Source organism: Mastomys coucha, unplaced genomic scaffold (genome assembly GCF_008632895.1).
Source record: "Mastomys coucha isolate ucsf_1 unplaced genomic scaffold, UCSF_Mcou_1 pScaffold5, whole genome shotgun sequence".
Lineage (NCBI taxonomy): Eukaryota > Metazoa > Chordata > Mammalia > Rodentia > Muridae > Mastomys > Mastomys coucha.
Genome location: NW_022196911.1, coordinates 23,353,273 through 23,371,595, shown reverse-complemented (window position 1 = coordinate 23,371,595; position 18,323 = coordinate 23,353,273). Strand labels below are relative to the sequence as shown.

The 18,323-nt window shown below is 52.6% G+C and overlaps 6 protein-coding genes across 10 annotated transcripts in view; 3 read left to right on the top strand and 3 right to left on the bottom strand.

Moving 5' to 3' along the window:
• The first annotated feature begins 1,961 nt into the window (after positions 1-1,961).
• On the top strand, positions 1,962-3,499 carry Cldn9 (claudin 9). The gene has a single exon (XM_031352382.1). The coding sequence runs from the start codon at positions 2,432-2,434 to the stop codon at positions 3,083-3,085; it is 654 nt and encodes a 217-aa protein (XP_031208242.1). The 5' UTR covers positions 1,962-2,431; the 3' UTR covers positions 3,086-3,499.
• Positions 3,500-3,638: 139 nt separating this feature from the next.
• Positions 3,639-6,704, bottom strand: Cldn6 (claudin 6). 2 transcript variants are annotated; one of them, XM_031352380.1, is made up of 3 exons: positions 6,662-6,704; positions 6,243-6,306; positions 3,639-5,037 (listed from the first exon to the last, which is right to left on the bottom strand). In XM_031352380.1, the coding sequence occupies exon 3, from the start codon at positions 5,019-5,021 to the stop codon at positions 4,362-4,364; it is 660 nt and encodes a 219-aa protein (XP_031208240.1). In that variant the 5' UTR covers positions 5,022-5,037; positions 6,243-6,306; positions 6,662-6,704; the 3' UTR covers positions 3,639-4,361. The 2 variants fall into 2 exon arrangements, with proteins under 2 accessions (XP_031208240.1, XP_031208241.1); XM_031352381.1 differs by lacking the exon at positions 6,662-6,704 and having other exon boundaries at positions 6,243-6,322.
• A 2,053-nt stretch (positions 6,705-8,757) lies between these two features.
• On the top strand, positions 8,758-10,735 carry Tnfrsf12a (TNF receptor superfamily member 12A). 2 transcript variants are annotated; one of them, XM_031352383.1, is made up of 4 exons: positions 8,758-8,894; positions 9,593-9,697; positions 9,930-10,064; positions 10,165-10,735. In XM_031352383.1, the coding sequence occupies exons 1-4, from the start codon at positions 8,801-8,803 to the stop codon at positions 10,218-10,220; spliced, it is 390 nt and encodes a 129-aa protein (XP_031208243.1). In that variant the 5' UTR covers positions 8,758-8,800; the 3' UTR covers positions 10,221-10,735. The 2 variants fall into 2 exon arrangements, with proteins under 2 accessions (XP_031208243.1, XP_031208245.1); XM_031352385.1 differs by lacking the exon at positions 9,593-9,697.
• A 218-nt stretch (positions 10,736-10,953) lies between these two features.
• On the bottom strand, positions 10,954-12,440 carry Hcfc1r1 (host cell factor C1 regulator 1). 2 transcript variants are annotated; one of them, XM_031352387.1, is made up of 4 exons: positions 12,306-12,440; positions 12,116-12,215; positions 11,505-11,633; positions 10,954-11,286 (listed from the first exon to the last, which is right to left on the bottom strand). In XM_031352387.1, exons 2-4 carry the CDS (start codon positions 12,199-12,201, stop codon positions 11,151-11,153), a joined length of 351 nt encoding a protein of 116 aa, XP_031208247.1. In that variant the 5' UTR covers positions 12,202-12,215; positions 12,306-12,440; the 3' UTR covers positions 10,954-11,150. The 2 variants fall into 2 exon arrangements, with proteins under 2 accessions (XP_031208247.1, XP_031208246.1); XM_031352386.1 differs by lacking the exon at positions 12,306-12,440 and having other exon boundaries at positions 12,116-12,247.
• On the top strand, positions 12,305-17,560 carry Thoc6 (THO complex 6). The gene is made up of 13 exons (XM_031352379.1): positions 12,305-12,664; positions 15,148-15,263; positions 15,347-15,411; positions 15,500-15,603; positions 15,686-15,723; positions 15,805-15,853; positions 15,961-16,032; positions 16,115-16,217; positions 16,487-16,536; positions 16,610-16,672; positions 16,875-16,985; positions 17,071-17,205; positions 17,286-17,560. The coding sequence occupies exons 1-13, from the start codon at positions 12,626-12,628 to the stop codon at positions 17,364-17,366; spliced, it is 1,026 nt and encodes a 341-aa protein (XP_031208239.1). The 5' UTR covers positions 12,305-12,625; the 3' UTR covers positions 17,367-17,560.
• A 1-nt stretch (position 17,561) lies between these two features.
• Positions 17,562-18,323, bottom strand: part of Bicdl2 (BICD family like cargo adaptor 2) — an 8,757-nt gene continuing 7,995 nt past the window's right edge. Inside the window, exons 9-10 of one of the 2 annotated variants that reach the window (XM_031352377.1) lie at positions 18,156-18,276; positions 17,562-18,064 (exon numbers count right to left, since the gene is read on the bottom strand). In XM_031352377.1, coding sequence (XP_031208237.1) covers positions 17,903-18,064; positions 18,156-18,276 — 283 coding nt within the window. In that variant the 3' untranslated portion in view covers positions 17,562-17,902. The remainder of the gene's footprint in view (positions 18,065-18,155; positions 18,277-18,323) is intronic. The other variant, XM_031352378.1, reaches the window with a different exon arrangement.

Genomic DNA, 18,323 nt, shown 5'->3' with positions numbered 1-18,323 from the left:
CACGAACACACACACACACACACACACGAACACACACACATACACACACACACACACACATACACACGAACACACGCTTGCTTTCACTGAGGTACACTTGCCTGTGGATGCTTGCATAAGTGACATTGGGTGTGTATTAATTTTTTTTTTTTGAGACAGTGTTTTTCTGTGTAGTCCTGGCTGATCTTGAACTCAGCAGTCTGCCTCCAGAGTGCTGGAGTTAAAGATGTGTGCACAGTTACTTTTTTTATCTTTTTTCTTTCTCTTTTTATTTATGTATTTGACCCTGTAATTGCCCCAGCTGTCTTGGAATCCTGGAGCTCACTATGTAGATCAGTCTAACCTTGAACTCACAGAGACCCATCCATCCCTGCCTCCTGAGTGGGAAGTATGTGTCACTGTGCTTATAGGGCAGTTTTTGTCTTTTAAATAATAGTTCTTGGGTCTGGAGAGATGGGTCAGTGGTTAGGAGCATTGACTGCTCTTCAGTTCCCTGAGTTCAATTCCCTGCAACCACATGGTGACTCACAACCACCTGTAATGAGATCCGATGCCCTCTTCTGATGTGTTTGAAGACAGCAACAATGTACTCACATACATAAACTCTTTAAATATATATTTTACAAAATAGTTATTGGCCAGGCAGTGGTGGCGCACACCTTTAATCCCAGCACTTGGGAGGCAGAGGCAGGTGGATTTCTGAGTTCAAGGCCAGCCTGGTCTACAGAGTGAGTTCCAGGACAGCCAGGGCTATACAGAGAAACCCTGTCTCAAAAACAACAACAACAAAAACCCCAAACAAAACAAAACAAAACAAAAAAATAGTCCTTAAAGCTGGGTATGGTAGCAAGACACCTTTAATCTTAGCACTCAGGAGGCAGAGGAAGGCAGATTTCTATGAGCTCAAGGTCAGCCAGGTCTACATATTGAGTTCTAGGCTAGCCAGGGCTATGAAGAGACCCTGCCAACAAAAAAAAAAGCCCCTGGAAGAAATTGTTCATGACTTACTGAAATATGCACATATTGGTTGAGAGCTCATTTGCCAAGTTCTCTGTTCCAAGTATGCAAACTCTTTAAATGTTCTTAACCAAGTCTCTAATCCAAATACGGTAAGATGCCTAGCCCTCCCTGACCACCCTCGGTAGGATCAGAATTTGAGCCGCAGGCAAGGCAGTATACTCTGTGAGTTGGAAATTCTAAGGGGTCTTTCTGTGGCTGGAAGTAAGGGCTCAGGGACCCTTTAAACCTCTGGGCCTCGCTCCCTTGCCCACCTCTGTGGTGTCTGGGCCTGGCTGGCTATTCATGTGACTGTCATTAAGAGCACTTTTGCTCAGGGTCCCCATTGTCCCTTCTTGCTTCAGGCCTCTTTCTGCCCCTCCCCATCTCCACAAAAGGCTCTTTATCACCAGGCCTCTAGAGACCTTCAGCTGCTCAGCTCAGCCCCCTAGTTTCGGCAGTGGGGGTGGAGTGGGAATACCTGAGCTGAGGTAGAAGTGCGTGCGTGTGTATCTGTGAGGGGAGGGGGTATAGTTTTCTAGGCCGTTGCCTTGGTAATGCCACCTGAGCTGGGCGCCAGGCACCTGTTGTCTGGGAAACTGTAGGCGGGGCCTCTCCCCTAGGAACTGCCAGGGTTACTGAGCTGAGACTGGAGACAGATCAGTTTCCAGAGTCCTGAAAGGATGGGGGAAGGGGGGATATAATGATGGATAAGGGGGTCAATATTTACCCCACCAACACAAAGTGAATTAGAGGGGTGGCAAAGAGGGAGCAGTCTTAGGCTGAGAGCTCATCTGCCCATTTCCAAGCCGATTAATGGACTCCTCTCTTCCATTTTTTGTTTGTCCCGTCTTCCCGGAATTTCTTTGTTCTTGAGTTTCCATTTGGTCTTGGCACCAGACCCTAGCCCTGGGGGTGGGGGGATCATTACCCCTTTTCACCACCGCTCAGGTTCTGCCTCCTACCCAATAGCAGCCTCCAGGTCTCCTGCTGGGCTCCTCCCCTGCCTAGGCCTTAAAATCCCCGCCTGCAGCCAGCGCCCTCAGACGCCCGCCCCGAGTGGCACCTCCCAGATCCTTGTTTTGAGACAAGCTGTATACTAGCGGAGAGAAGACTTCAACCAAGAAAGTACGTCCGCGAGCAGCCCTCAGAGAGGAGCACGGCTGTTCCTAGTCCATGGCGGGTCTGGAGGGGTTGTAATGGGCAAAGGCTTTCAAGAAGACATAAATAAGCAATACAGCTGAGCCGGACCAAAGGACTTCAGATTCAGTGAGTGAGTACTAGATGTGTGAGAGGCCTGCAGCTGTGAAGTCTGCCCTGGCCTGAGATCAACAGAATACCCCTCCTGAGCAGTGAGACCCACCCGAACTCCAACACGGTGCTCCCAACCCTGTTGAGTGATTCAGGCTAAGAGCTGAGAAGATTCGAGGAGCAGATGGCTTCCACTGGCCTCGAACTCCTCGGCATGACCCTGGCTGTGCTAGGCTGGCTAGGAACCCTGGTGTCCTGTGCCCTGCCACTGTGGAAGGTGACTGCCTTCATTGGCAACAGCATCGTTGTGGCCCAAGTGGTATGGGAGGGGCTGTGGATGTCCTGTGTGGTCCAGAGCACTGGCCAGATGCAGTGCAAAGTATACGACTCACTGCTGGCGCTGCCCCAGGACTTGCAGGCAGCCAGAGCCCTCTGTGTCGTGGCCCTCCTGCTGGCTTTGCTGGGCCTGCTGGTGGCTATCACAGGCGCCCAGTGCACCACGTGTGTGGAGGACGAAGGTGCCAAGGCGCGTATTGTACTCACCGCAGGGGTCCTCCTCCTTCTCTCGGGCATCCTGGTGCTCATTCCTGTCTGCTGGACAGCCCATGCCATCATCCAGGATTTTTATAACCCACTGGTTGCTGAAGCCCTCAAGAGAGAGCTGGGGGCATCTCTCTACCTGGGCTGGGCCGCGGCTGCACTGCTCATGCTAGGAGGAGGGCTCCTCTGCTGTACGTGTCCCCCGTCCCACTTCGAGCGTCCCCGTGGCCCCAGGCTGGGCTACTCCATTCCTTCCCGTTCAGGTGCTTCGGGACTGGATAAGAGGGACTATGTGTGAGGCTGAGGCTTCTTCCAGAAGTTTCCACCTGCCGCCTTATGCCCCGCACTGGGCTACATCCTTACATCTCATCAAATTCATGCGCCTGGGAATCTCACTTATTTGGCCAGGACTTGGCTCTAGAGGGAATCTCAGTAGGTCTGGCTTGAGCTAACCCTCTGCAGTGGTTGCTACCTTGAGAAAGCTCCAGATACTGGGTACCCTGCCCATGGCTGCCTCCCAAGATATTCCTGTGGTTTGCTCCCCTGGACTTTCTTACTCTGGAACCCGGAACTCAGCCTCCTTGCCGTCAAAGTAAGATGTGGACTGCGACCTAACCGGCCTTTAGCTGGTCAAGTCTAGCCCAAGCACCACCTGAATCCAAGTTGCTTAGCTCCCTAACCCAACCTGGGAATAAAAGCACATTGTAACTGAGCTTCCTCTGGTCTGTGAAAGGAGGGTGTGTGTATTGTAGGAGGAGGGATCTCCAACCAGTGAGCAGCTAGCTTAGACCATTACTACCTTCTAACTCTATTGAGGCTTGTACTGAACACCAAGAGACATCAGAGACACATTATAAGAAAAAAAAATCATGTTTTATTTAGTAAAACATTGTGTGGGCAGGGGAATGTGCAAGATTAAAGGTATGGGGAGAGCGTCTACAGCACAGCTGGGCCCTTATGTGGGGAGACTACACAGTAACCTTGGTGAGGGGATTCAGGGGCCAAAGGTTGGAAGTCTCAGGGTAGGAAATTCTTTGGTAACTTATCACTGCCCTCCCAGGATTGGGAAGAAAAGTCTGACCAGGAGGGGTGAGCCTGTCCTGTGAGTTACTTCTGGCCACAGCAGGAACTCTTGGGACAGGCCATTTTGAGAAAAGCAAAGGCCAGACTCATAGGCAGCCTTCATACACTTTGCACAGATCCCCAGAATGAATAAAGACCAGGAACTCAGGTGTCACATCCTTCCAGTCGCAGTAGCTAAAAGAGAGAAACAGCAGCAGCAGCAGAGAGAGAGGTGGAGCTTGGACTCAGGTTGAGGCAGGAAAACTGGAGCTGGAGGTCAGTCATAAGGAGAGCCTGTCTCAAAAAAGGTGGAGCCAACCCTTGGAGCAGGGAACCACACAGCTCACTGGTGGAATGCTTGCTTACCAAATGTGTGGGCCCCAGGTTCAATACTCAGTATTGCAAAAGAAAAACAAGAAACAAGACAACCCCCCACCCCAAACTACTCAGCATCATTTTAATGGCTCAGCTCAGGTTCCCTGGGTAGTAAGAGCCTCACTCCCCAGTGAGCATCAGACATAGTTCTTGGTGGGGTATTCGGAGGGTCCCCGAGAATGTGGGACAGATGTAGAATAGCGGGCCATGTAATGGCCAGGTCCCCGGGACCCTCCAGAAGAGCAGGCGCAGCACAGCAGCCCTCCACCCAGTAGCAAAAGGCCTGAGGCTGCCCAGCCCAGGTAGAGTGAGGCCCCCAGCTCCCGCTTTTGAGCATCAGCCACCAAGGGGTTGTAGAAGTCCTGGATGATGGAATGGGCAGTCCAGCAGACAGGAATGAGGGTCAGGACTCCAGAGATGACAAAGATGATGCCAGAGATGAGCACCAGACGAGACTTGGAGTTCTTGTCTTCCACACAGGTAGTGCACTTGGCTCCAGCCAGGTACACGAGCAGGCCAAGCACGACAATAAGGAGGGTGACAACACAGAGGGCTCGGGCAGCCTGCAGGTCCTGGGGCAGCGCCAGCAGTGAGTCATACACTTTGCACTGCATCTGGCCGGTGCTCTGGACCACACAGGACATCCACAGCCCCTCCCACACCATCTGGGCCACAACGATGCTGTTGCCGATGAAGGCGGTCACCTTCCACAGTGGCAGGGCACAGGACACCAGGGCATTGACCCAGCCAAGCAGGGTCAGGACGATCCCCAAGATTTGCAGACCAGCAGAGGCCATGATGAGGTTGAGGGGGCTGTGAGGAGATAAAAGGGGAATAATGTTAAAGAGCAGTCTGGACATCTCACCTCTCTAGCTGTGAGAGCAGCACCAAGCACCTTGACAGTTGGCTGCTACGTCCTGCACTGTGGATTAGAAACACTCCCTGGGTCAATCAAGAGCAAAATAAGCATTTAATTCTTCCCTAGACTTTGACAGGTAGAGAATGAAATCCTGTTGGTTTTCATGCAGGGGACAGGAAATAGGACATACCTGAAGCACAGGCCAGCCTACAGCGACGGCTGTGTTCCAGTTTTTAGTTTTGTTTTCTTAAAATCTTAGCTGAGACAGGGTCTTATGTAGCTCAGGCTAGCTGGCCTTAAATTCCCGGCATAGCAGACGCTGGCCTTGAACTCCTGATCCTTCTGTGTCCACCTCCCTGAATGCTGGGACTGCAGGTGTTTACCACCTGAGGTATAAGCACCTCACCCAGTTAATGCCCTGGTGGGGACTGAAGGCAGGGCTTTGGCTTTGCGCATGCCAGGCAATCGTTCTAGGAGCTGAACCACATCCTCAGGTACATTTTATCAGAACAAAGACAGTGAAATGTCAGGAGTGTAATTTCGGAATGGTCGGGCTCTCCCCACAAGTTTTAGGTCCAGCCTTATCTCTTCAGCAATCAGATGAGACCTGAAGCTTCCTCCCGCCGCCCAAGCGAGGTTCAAATGGAACCCCCAGCTCTGTTTCAGGTGGATCTAAATCCTATGTTCCACGGTCTTCGAGAGATTGAGAAATCCCTGGGAGTTGCTGGAAACCCTTCCAGGCCAGGCCAGGCCAGGCCCAGCCCACCCTGTGGGGCAAGAGAGATAAGGAAAAACACGCCCTTCTACCACAAAGCAGATTTTTCTAGGCTACTAGCTCTTTCTTAGTCCGCCTCCACCTCTAAGGGTCAAGGTTCGTGCCTCAAGGCTGGGAGCATTCTTTTGAATTTTAGACTGCTTTAAGTTCAAGACCCCACTGTCTTCTATGGCAGGCTGCACCTGTGTCCTTCATTTCGCACTTCACGCTGTTGATACGAAGGGATTCAGTTCTGCTAAGTGCCCTGCCGAGGCTCTCCATAACCCTCGGCTCTAAATGGCTATCTTGCCCCTAGGAATGGCATAGGCCCCTTTGACTCCTCTCACTTGCAGGCTCACTCTGGAAACCATTCTCTCGCTCTCATCTCTGTCCCTCTCTACTTACCAAGTGCTCGGTCAGCTTTGTCTCCGGGCGTCCAGTCCCGCTCGGCCACCCCTGATATCCGAGCCTAGGAGTGCGAGACCAGGAGGGGCTTAATGGCGGCGCTCGCAGCTGGGTCCGCGCCCGCAGGTGAGGGGGGAAGGGAGTCCCGCCCCAAAGTGGCCAAGCAGGTGGAGGAGGGGCGTCCCAGGTTTCGGTGCCTTTGTCCCAGGGGAGGGGGAGGGGCGTTTAACTTTTCTGGGTCCGCGGCCCGATCGCTTCGCGGGGCTCGATGCAACCCTCTCCTGCCTAGGGACATGCCTCCCCAGGTGGCCGCCTCCAGGATCAAAGCTCCACACTTAACTCACGCCCGCACGCATTCTGCCACATCCTCTCCCTGCGTATTTTCACACCCGCAATTTACACACATACCCCAGGCTCACCTGCAAAAGAGACTGCTAAGATTCCCAGTTCGAAAGTAGGAATGAGGGCGGAGGCAAGGGGTCTTAAAGTCTCAGTGACGTCACTGGACCACCTCTCTCTGGGAGGAGCAGAGACCCCTGCCGCGATAGCCTCCTGCGTGCAGTTTCCCAATGTTCCCTTAGTTGCTGGCCACTCCGAGGGCCGCACCTGCTGAGTTCAGTAAGCTGGGCTGTGACTTGAGACTTTACTCAACTTTCCCCAGTCCCAGTTTCTCACTCTGTGAATGAAGACAGGTCTGTATGTTACATAAGGATTCATTACTTTTGTGGGAGTTTTTTGGGGGAGGGGAGTGGGAGGGGAGACCTGTCACACTGCATACCTATGATCAGAGTTTATTCTCTTCTTCCACTCTGTGGGCCCCAGGGATCGAACTCAGATTGCCAGGCTTGGCAGCAGGCAGTCTTATCCACTACGTAGTTTTTTTTTTTGTTTTTTTTTTTGTTTTTTTTTTTTTGGTTTTTCAAGAAAGGGTTTCTCTGTATAGCCCTGGCTGTCCTGGTACTCACTCTGTAGACCAGGCTGGCTTCGAACTCAGAAATCCGCCTGCCTCTACCTCCCAAGTGCTGGGATTAAAGGTGGCACCACCACCGCCCGGCTGTTTTTTTGTTTTTGTTTTTGTTTGTTTGTTTTGTTTTTGTTTTTTTTTTGTATTCCCGAGGCCCTTAAGAAAGCAACATATAGGGGCTGGAGAGACGGCTGCTCTTCCAGAGGTCCTGAATTCAAATCCCAGCAACCACATGGTGGCTCACAACCATCTGTAATGAGATCTGATGCCCTCTTCTGGAGTGTCTGAAGACAGCTACAGTGTACTCACATATAATAAATAAATAAATATATAAAAATATATTAAAAAAAGAAAGAAAGCAACACATATGGCTGGGCATGGTGATACATGTCTTTAATCCTAGGGCTGAGAAGGGAGAGGTAGGCAGATCTCTGTGAATTCAAGGCCAGCCTGGTCTACAGTGTGAGTTCCAAGACAGCCAGGGCACAGAGAAACCTTGTCACAAAAAGTAACAACAAAACAAAACAAAACAAACAAACAAATAAAAACCCAACCAAAAAAAAAAAAAGCAGCATGAGCGTCATGTGCGTCATGGGGGTTCTGAGCCTTTCTGCTCTTACAGGTGATTTTTTTTTTCTCCCAGCTTATAAGCACCTGAAATTCCATTTTCAGGAGATCCATTACCCTTCTCTGGACTCCAGAGACACTCAAACATATGTGGCACACACACAAAGAAAAGATATCTTTCAAAAAAGAATATATATGCTTGCGGAACTGTTTACTGATACTGGAGAATGCCAAGATCAAGACTAGCCTAAGATATACAGCTAAAAAACCAAATCAGGGGCTGGAGAAATGGCTCAGTGGTTAAGAGCACTGACTGCTCTTCCAAAGGTCCTGAGTTCAAATTCCAGCAACCACATAGTGGCTCACAACCATCCGTAATGAGATCTGATGCCCTCTTCTGGGGTGTCTGAAGACAACCACAGTGTATTTACATATAATAAATAAATAAATCTTTAAAAAAAAAAAAGACCAAAGACAATCTGGGTGTGGTGGCACCTGCCTGCAATCCTAGCACTTGAGAGACTGAGACGGGCAGAATGTTTCAAATTCGAGGATACCCTGGGATAGAGTATGAGATCTTGTCAAAAAGCAAAACAAAACAAAACAAAAAACCGAACAAAGCAAGCAAATATAAAGGATGTGTGCATATAACTCAGTGCTTGTCTGGTATGTTTGAGCCTCTGTTCTCTACTCCAGAATTGCAAAATAATAGACAAACAAATCTAATTTATTTGGACTTAAAAAGAGGAAAAACCCAACTATGCAGTTACGTCTCATAACTGATTTCCTCCGCGCCCCATCGTAGGACTCAAGTTCCCAGAGGACCGAGGAGGGCAGACACTTGCAGGGACTGTTGAATGAATGGTTTAACTTAACTGCTTACACTCCGCGTCGCTAGCGGTGGCTGCTGGGGCGGGCCGAGACAAGGGCTCCGCCCCGGAAGGCGGGGGCGGGGGCGGAGCCGCAGCCCGGAGTCTCGGCTCCGCGGTGGTAGGAGCAGACCGCTGCTGCCGCTGGACTGGCAATCATGGCTCCGGGTTGGCGGCGGCCTCTGCCGCAGATCCTCGTGTTGGGATTCGGGTTGGTGTTGATGCGCGCCGCGGCCGGGGAGCAAGCACCAGGTATGCGCGGCTCAGAGGACGGTAAACCTCGGACTTGGGGGTGGTCAGAAACGGAATTTGGGTGCCCGGAGAACCGGGTGAAACCAGGGAACCGGGAAGACACGAGGATCTGCGATCTGTGCTCTTCAGGCAGCGAGTTCCAAGTAGGGGAAGGTCTCACTCTAAGTTTTATCCGCAGTCCGAGCTTCAGTTTCGCTACCTGTCCAACTGAGGTGTGGGGGTCTTCTGTCCCAAAAGTGAGAGCCAGAGTAGAGAGAGAAAGTAAACTTGAGGGCAGGAGGTTTGTTTTGGGCCGGGGGCACGCCCTCACACTGGTCTGTAATGGGGTCTGTCCAGTCCTGGTATCTAAGAATCGCGAAGGGGCAATGGGGACTTTGCCCTCTATACCATGTGGGGGTGCCCCTTCCATCCGGTGACTTCAATGCCCAGTTATGCGGGGGGAGGGACTGGGGTCGGGCCCGGTGCCCAGGAGTGAGTCACACTGTGGCGCGGGGGGGGGCTGTCCCCCCCTCCCAAGTCCCGCGCCATCCGACCCCCTCCCGCACCGCCGCGTCTGGGTCAGGCGGTGCGGTCACCTGTGAGGAATGCGGGGGTGGGGGTGATGGTGACTCACGTTATTTGAGCCGACTGACCCTGACCTCAGCCCCCAGAATAGCCGCACCCAGCCGCAAGTTTCTGACCTGCAGCCCCCTCCCCAGGCACCGCCCCGTGTTCTAGCGGCAGCTCCTGGAGCGCGGACCTCGACAAGTGCATGGACTGCGCTTCTTGTCCAGCGCGACCGCACAGCGACTTCTGCCTGGGCTGTGAGTGGGGGCGGGGGCGGGGCCGGTGGCAAGCGGATCCTAGACCTGGGTAGTGGGTTATTGGGGCAGAGAGGAGTGTTGTAGACTTAGGATATAGGAAATCAGGGAAGACTAACTGAGGAAGGGGCTTCTATCAGGGTGTGTATTGTGTATGGCGGGGAAGCAGACCCCCTTGAGAGCAGACTGGACTGCCGGCCCAAGGGCATGATCTGATTTGAACCCTGATCACTAGGCGCTGCAGCACCTCCTGCCCACTTCAGGCTGCTATGGCCCATTCTGGGAGGCGCTCTTAGTCTGGCCCTGGTTTTGGCGCTGGTTTCTGGTTTCCTGGTCTGGCGACGGTGCCGCCGGAGAGAAAAGTTTACTAGTAAGTGAGCTCTCCACTCCTCCCTCCTCCCTCCTCCCACCTCCCTCATCATTTCTCGAATTTACCCCTAACCACGACAACCCTACTTCTTATCTTCCAGCCCCCATTGAGGAGACTGGTGGAGAGGGCTGCCCAGGTGTGGCACTGATCCAGTGATGAGCACCCGCGCTGGTGCCCACTCATCGTCCATTCATTCATTCTGGAGCCAGCTTGGCCTTCCAGACACAAGCAGAGCCAGACTCTTTCAACCACAGGGGGTGGGGTGAGGTGGTGACTCACCTCCAAGGACTGGGCTTCGGGTTCAGGGAGCCTTCCAAGGTGTCTAATTGCCCTGTCTTTGGTTCCGGGGCAGAGAGCCTCAAGCTGGGTCCCAAAGCGACCCATACTAAGGATCTGCAGCATTTGCACAAGGGAATGCTCCCCACAAGTCCTATCTGACTTGAGGGGCAGACACAACACTGGGTTCCAACCACTCGGATGGACTATAATGCCACTACCCTGGGAGTGGCTCAGATTGAGGGACCTGTTCACTAAGGGGGCTGGCCCTCTAGGAGGGCTGGCCCCAATACACACAGACACAACCCATTCCCCCAAGGGGGAGTGATATTTATTTTGGGGATAAAGTTTGGAGGGGAGGGAAACTTATTAATAAAAGGATCTTTAACTTTAAATGGTTTGGAATATGGCCTGATCCCTAACTTGACTCCCCAGAACTGGAGGGAGGGAGTCAGTCGGCCACTGCGGGGGCGGGGGTGAGGCTCTGACTCACACATTCTCAATGCCTGGAGCCCAGCCTGCCAGGACCTGGCTTGCCCTCACCGTTTTCCAGGGAAGAAAAGCCCCAGCATCCAGTACTCCACCCACCCTCCTGAAAGGCTGCTGAGAAATCTTCAACTGCTCAGATCTTTATTCACTAACGGGGTGACACGTTCCCTTTCCCAGGCTGCCTCTCATTGAGGGCTGCACGGAGCTCGGTGTCCTGTCAGGGGGAAGGTCCTGGTGGCTGGCCACGACTTCATCCCTTTCTGGGAGTTGCTGGTCTTTGTTGTCAGGAAGAAGATGGGGAGGGACACAGAACATCAACACTCAGAGCTCTGTGATATCCCCAGCTGGGGATGCAGGGTAGTAGGGACTGGGGGTATCCCCCAGCCTCAGCAGCCTGAGGGCCTCAGGAATCAGGCTCCCAGGATAGCGCCAGAGAAGCAGCTCTGGGCAAGGGCTCCTGAAAGAAATAAAAAGAGATTGAAAGAACAGGGCAGAAGGCTGGCCTGGCAGAGCCACCTCCTACCAGGTCCAGGTCGCCTGGAGCCAAAGATGGAAAACAGCACAAGTTGGCTAGAAGCTAAAAATAGCACGATGAGGCAGAGTGTGAGGAGGGGCTCTGAGGACTGAATGTGACCCCCACCCCCACCCCAGAAGGCCCTCAGGGGAGGTGCCTACCTGAGTGGTGGCAGGGCTTCGGGAAAAGTCACAGGGGGGCTGCAGTAGGGGTGGTCATTATGTAGGCTGAGTCGGGAGAAATGGGTGGCCATGTTCTCCTCAGACAGGAACTGCTTGTGCAAAGGTTCCCTGGGGGAAAGACCGGAGAAGAATAGAGGCAGGATTGTTGAGAGTGGAGGTAAACTGATGGGGACCAAAGGTGAATCTTGGGAGTCCCATCTACCCCTACACTTAGAAGTTCCTTCTCCAGGGCTTTCCATGTTCACTGACACAGCTCCTCGGAGAGGGGAGCTGGGAAGTAGCGCCAGGTGGAGTCCACCCTCTTTGCCCTTTCCCAAAGATCTGTCCACCTGAGTCTACAGGGTAAACCGGGATCCCAGCATCAACCTTGTCTTGTGTGGCCTAAGCCACCTTCCTCTCCCAGGCTATACACCAGGTTACCTTGGAAATCTTGACCTTGGCATCGCTGCTTCAGCACCAGCTCAAGCACCACGGTTTCCTCCAGCGCCTCGCCACTTTCCAGGTTCCCCCCCTTACTGACAAGCCCTGGATCCCCCAGCCAAAACTCCTGCCCTCCGCTAGTCCGGCCCACTCAGGGACCAATTACGCACCTGGCGTCCAGGCCGCGAGTCACCCCAGTGGTGGCCCGTGGGTCCCGACTTGGGGGACCTCGCTCCAGGGGCTGTTGCAGGATCATTACGGCTCAGGGTCCTGCAGATAGAGGGGTGGGATTCACGCAGCAGAGGCGGAGCCTTTGAGGGCGTGGTACAGCGCGAGGGGCGGGGCCACCGGCGTGCGCACCGGAGACGTCTTACGCAGGCGCGGAAGAAGAGGCGTACGAGTTTAGAAGGCGGGACAGGTCGGCGCGGAGGGGGAGGGGATCCGGCGTGGCTGGACAGCTCTGGGCGCTGCTTAGCATACAGGTGCTTCGTGGAGTTCTCCTAGGTTTCTGTGGTTCGAGACAGCACGGACCTGCCGCCTTAGTTGTTGGGCGACAGGCAGTGCCAGGTCTTGGGGCACAACGAGAAGAGCCACCCTCAGGCACGTCCGGAGTCGAGAGGCTGTGTCGCGCGTCGAGAGTGTGTCACACGTAGAGCCCTCTGGGACTTGTAGTTCTCAAGATGGAGCATGCCGCACCGCTCGCGGTGCCTCTGGGTCAGGTGAGTCGGACGCACAGTGCCTTCTGGGGTGTGTAGTCTTGCTCTGACATCTGACCCTGGAATGCTCATAGGTGGTCTGTGGGACTCGTACCCTGAGCCCCCGAAAAGTGATCCCGAACTTTGGGATCTAATAGTGACTAAAGGATTAGATGTCAGTACATTTTACTGTGCGTGGTAATAGAGCCATTTAAAAAGTTTATCGCCGTTGGAGGTGGTGGCACACTTAAAATCCTAGCACTGGGAAGGCAGAGGCGGGCAGATTTCTGAGTTCGAGGCCAGCCTGGTCTACAGAGCGAGTTCCAGGACAGCCAGGGCTACACAGAGAAACCCTGTCTCTAAAAGCCGAAAAAGAAAGAAAGAAAGAAAGAAAGAAAGAAAGAAAGAAAGAAAGAGAGAAAGAAACCAGACTCCTACTTAGCGAATTCCACGTCATCCAATGCTATATAGTTAGACCCTGACTCAAAAAAAAAAAAGTGTTCATCGTAATTGTAAATGAAGTGCCTCTCCCTTTAAACCCAGGGCCTTGGGCGTCATAAGAACACCTCAGCCCACTGCTCTCTGTTGTGAGACAATCTCGTCAGTCTTGAACTTCGTTATATACTGGAGAATAACCTTGAACTTCTTCTGTTCCTCCTGCCTTTACCTCTCACTTAATGTTCCAGGCTATTGGGTGTGTTGCAAAGCCCAATATATACAATGCTGGTGCTCAAACACTGGGCTTTGGGTAAGAGTAGGGGTTCAGGGATGGAGAGAGAGTGGAGGGTCTGAGCTGGGTGCCAGCACTCAAGTTCCAAAGCTTGTAATTGCCTGTTAACTCCAGCTACAGGGGTTCTAATCCTCTAGCCCCTGTGGACTTAAAAAGGAAGAAAAGAGCATGGTCTACTAATTGAGCAGTTACCCTTAGCCCCAAGAACCACTGTGAGCACTCCTGTACACACACACACACACACAGGTATTTTGAGACAGGGTTTCTCTGTGTAGCCTTGGCTGTCCTGGAACTTGCTCTGTAGACCAGGTTGGCCTCAAATTTACAAAGATCACCTGCCTCTGCCTCCCAAGTGCTGGGATTAAAGGCATGTGTCACCATTGCCCATATGTATGTGTGTGTGTGTGTATGTATGTATGTATATATATGTATATACATACACACACTCACTCATATATATATGAGTCATATATATATATATATATGTATATATATATATATATGTATATGACTCATGATGTACATCAAACTGGCCAGGAACTCAGAGATCTACCTAATTCTGCCTCCTCTCAATTGTTGGAATGGATTAAAGGCATGCCACCACACTTGGCTTACTTATTTTCTTGTAAAATTTTCTCATTGTTTTATGTATTAAGTGTCTTGCTTACATGTTGTATGTGTGTTTATGGTACCCTCAGGGTCCTGAAGAGGTATCATGGGGGAGTGGAGAAATGGCCCAGCAGTTAAAAGCATTTGCTACTCTTCCAAAGAAACCCAGTTCCGCTCCTAATACCCATATAGGGGTGGGTGTACAGCTGCTTGTAATCCAGTTCCAGGAGATCCAACACTCTCTTTTAATCTTCATAGACACTGTACATACACATGCACACACACATTACATACATGCAAGGCAGAAGCAAGAAGATCTCTCTTGGGCCAGCCTAATCTACATAGTGAGTTCTGGGCCAGAGAGGGTTCCTTGTGAGAACCCTTTTCTGAGAGAGAGAAAGGGAGAGGAGAGAGGCGCAGTGGAGGGAGGTGGCATTGGCTCTCCTGGAACTCGGGGTGCAGGTTGTTGTGACCTGCCACGTGCAGATCCTCTGCAAGAGTAGTGCACACTTTCCTGCTGAGACATCTTCCAGACCTCTTGCCCTGCACCCCCATTTTTTAAATATTGATTCATTATTTTGAGCCACTCCATTTTTTTGAGTTAGGGTCCATATTTCAGGCTCGCCTGAGGTTTGTCACGTAGTGGAATGTGTCCTTCGGCTTGTATCTTCTGAGTGCTGGGGTCACAGGCTACAAGTGTGTGGTTGCTTTGTGCAATGTGCTGCGCTAAGCAAGCGCTCTACCAATTCAGTTACATCCTTAGTGTGTATTTGAGACTATCGCAGGTAGCCCGGCTGCCTTTGAATTCGACGTATAGCTGAGGATAACCTTGAATGACCACTGACTCTCCTGCCTCCGGTTATCAAGTGCTGGGATTACATTCTGTACTACTCCTTCTGGCTGCAGTGCTCTCACGATTTATTAGTTTACCTAAGCATGACAGAATTTCCTGAGTGCCATCTGTCTGTTCAGCCAATGGGAGAGGCTTGGTCTTGCTCAGAGTCTTAGGCATGGCTCCTCAGTTCTTTTTTCACTCTCTTCCTGAAGTCACTCTGTATGGGCCGATGCCTGTAATCCTGGCTGAGACAGGCTGGGAGGGAGGCAAGCCTGAGTCTGTAGGAGGAGGCCCCAGACTTCCTAGACACTCTTGATCCACCTTTTCCCGCAGGCTGAGGTATTTCAGGCCCTGCAGCGACTGCATATGACCATCTTCTCCCAGAGTGTCTCCCCCTGCGGCAAGTTCCTGGCAGCTGGTAACAATTATGGGCAGATCGCCATCTTCAGGTACACTCAACTCTGATTCCACCACACGAACCCTAGCACCTGTGCATCCCTGCCTTTGACTTGCCTCCCTACATCTCTTTCAGTTTGTCTGCTGCCTTAAGTTCAGAGGCCAAAGAGGAAAGCAAAAAACCCATGGTGACCTTCCATGGTGGGTATAGCTGTTGAGTGTGGTTCCGGTGACGTCAGGAGAGAGAGGGGCGCACAGGGGCTCATTACAGTGCTCTGTGTCTTTCTAGCCCATGACGGGCCTGTCTACAGCATGGTCTCCACAGATCGACATCTACTCAGTGCTGGAGATGGAGAGGTCAAGGGCTGGCTTTGGGCAGAAATCCTCAAGAAGGTAAGAAGTCTGGGGCAGAGCTGGGCCTCCCCACCTCGAGAGTCGTGGGGATCAGTGTTTCCTCCTGTGTTTCTCCATGAAGGGCTGTAAGGAGCTGTGGCGTCGTCAGCCTCCATACAGGTGAGCCAGGACCGTGGTGGGGGAGACATGTGAGGTCACAGACACTCTCTGTGATTCTGACCCTTCTCTTCCTCCACCTAGGACCAGCCTGGAAGTACCTGAAATCAATGCCTTGCTGCTTGTCCCCAAGGTCTGAGCTCTTTGTGACCATTCTAGGCCAAACACTGATTTTTTTTTTTACCTCTTCCCTACCCTGATGTACCTGGACTTTCAGCTCTCTCCTGCCTCCCTCCATAGGAGAACTCACTCATCCTGGCTGGGGGAGATTGTCAGCTGCACACCATGGATCTGGAAACTGGGACCTTCACAGTGAGTAGGAGTCTGGAGCCAGGGCAAGCCTGGGCCCGCACTGTGCTTCCTGGATCTCCTGAGCCATCCCTCTTCCCTGCAGCGGGCCCTCCGGGGCCACACAGACTACATTCATTGCCTGGCACTGAGGGAACGCAGCCCTGAGGTATTATCCGGCGGTGAGGATGGAGCTGTACGGCTTTGGGGTAAGGAAAAGTCCAATTAGAGGGTAAGAACGTCTGAAGCCAGGCCTGGTGGCGCACACCTTTGATCCCAGCACTTGGGAGGCAGAGGCAGGTAGATCTCTGTGAGTCTGAGGCAGGCTGGTGTACATAGTGAGTTCCAGGACAGCCTGAGCTATGTAGAGACCTTGTCTAGAAAATTTAAAAAAAAAAAAAAAAAATGAGAAAGTGGTGGTGGTGGGGTCTGAGGCTCTGTGGCTCATCGGGAGCCCGGTGGTTTTATTTCCTCACAGATCTCCGTATAGCCAAAGAGGTCCAGACCATCGAAGTCTATAAGCATGAGGTGAGGAGAGACTGCACCCGTGTCCCCTTCCTCATCGGTCCTCAGATGCCCTCATGTCTTTTTTCCTTTGCAGGAGTGCTCGAGGCCCCACAATGGGCGCTGGATTGGATGCTTGGCGACTGATTCAGACTGGATGGTGAGCTGGGCTGAGTGTGGGGTGGGGAGTGGCCACTGAACATCCACAGCTCAGTGACCAGGGTGGAGTGGCCACTGAACATCCATGGCTCACAGTGTGGGGTGCAGTGGCCACTGGACATCCATGGCTCACAGTGTGGGGTGCAGTGGCCACTGGACATCCATGGCTCAGCGTGACCGGAGCCTGCCAACTTTCTGTGCAGGTCTGTGGAGGGGGCCCAGCCCTCACCCTCTGGCACCTCAGGTCTTCCACACCCACTACTGTCTTTCCCATTCGAGCACCACAGAAGCATGTCACCTTCTACCAGGACCTGGTGAGACCCTCTGTCTTGATTGTGTCCCACTGTCCAGTGCCCCCACTTAGACCTGACCCCTGCACCTCCTTTTTGACCTCCACAGATCCTGTCTGCTGGCCAGGGCTGTTGTGTCAATCACTGGCAACTGAGCGGGGAGCTTAAGGCCCAGGTGCCTGGCTCCTCCCCAGGGCTTCTCAGCCTGAGCCTCAACCAGCAGCCAGCAGCCCCAGAGTGCAAGGTGGGTCTTGGAATGGCGGTGGGATCTCACGGGGCCTGCGGGATGGGCAAGTTAGCCATGTATGTCTCCCTTGCCTTTAGGTGCTGACTGCATCGGGCAACAGTTGTCGAGTAGATGTCTTTACCAACCTGGGCTACCGAGCCTTTTCCTTGTCCTTCTGACATCATGATCCTCCATTTCAGGAGCTGGAGTGATGTTTGTGTTTTGGGTTTTATACTTTAGCTCAGGCTGGCCTGGAACTCTGTGGTTTAGCTTGGTCTCAAACTCCTATCTGAGATGTAGATCTGTGAACCATTACATTCAGCTTTTGTTTTCACATCAAAATAAAAATTTAGGCTTTTCTTGTTTGCATTTTCTCCCCCAAAATGGAGACCAATTAAGTATAGTGATTTATGTATTGCTCTGACTTATCGTCACACATAAATACCCATCCCCACCCCTCTTGCACAGATGGGGCGGGACCTGGTGCTTAGAAAAGATAGATCTATATAGATTCAAAAAATAAATAGCTCTGCCCCCGCCACCCACCTGGGGCTCCTGCCCCAAAGCTGGCCCCTGCTCCCAAAGTACCTCTGTCCACCTCTTGGGGCATGGAAGACAATGACCTCCCTTGGAAGTCATTTTAGGCCCCATGGTCCCATTGGCTGTTAGAAAATTGAGCTCCAGAGTGAGAAAAGGTAGCCCTGGCCCCCGACCCTTAGGTCCTTCGGAAGAGGTTGCTTAGAAAGCCTCCACTCTGCCCTGATCCCAGGCGCAGTGAAAACCGGGTCTTCACGCGTCGTGGGGCAGCTGCAGCCTCACTGAGCTCTTTCTGGCGCTGGGAGCGCAGCTGCTGTCCAATCACTACCTGCATGTCGTCCTGCAGGTGGGAAGCAAAGCAGAGTGGGTATGGGGGTGGGATGAGATCAGGACGCCAGTCCGCCAGTCCTCCTCAGGGCCCGCCCTCTTACCTGCCAAGCCTCGAGCTCCTGCGTCAGCGCCACCTTCTGGCGGATGGCGCGCAGCAGCTCCCGGGACAGAGAGTCCCGCTCTAGAGAGACGCGACTGAGCTCCAGTGACAGCTTCAGGGCCCTGAGAATGAAAGGAGTAGAGAACGTGGTTGGGGCAAGGGTGTGTGT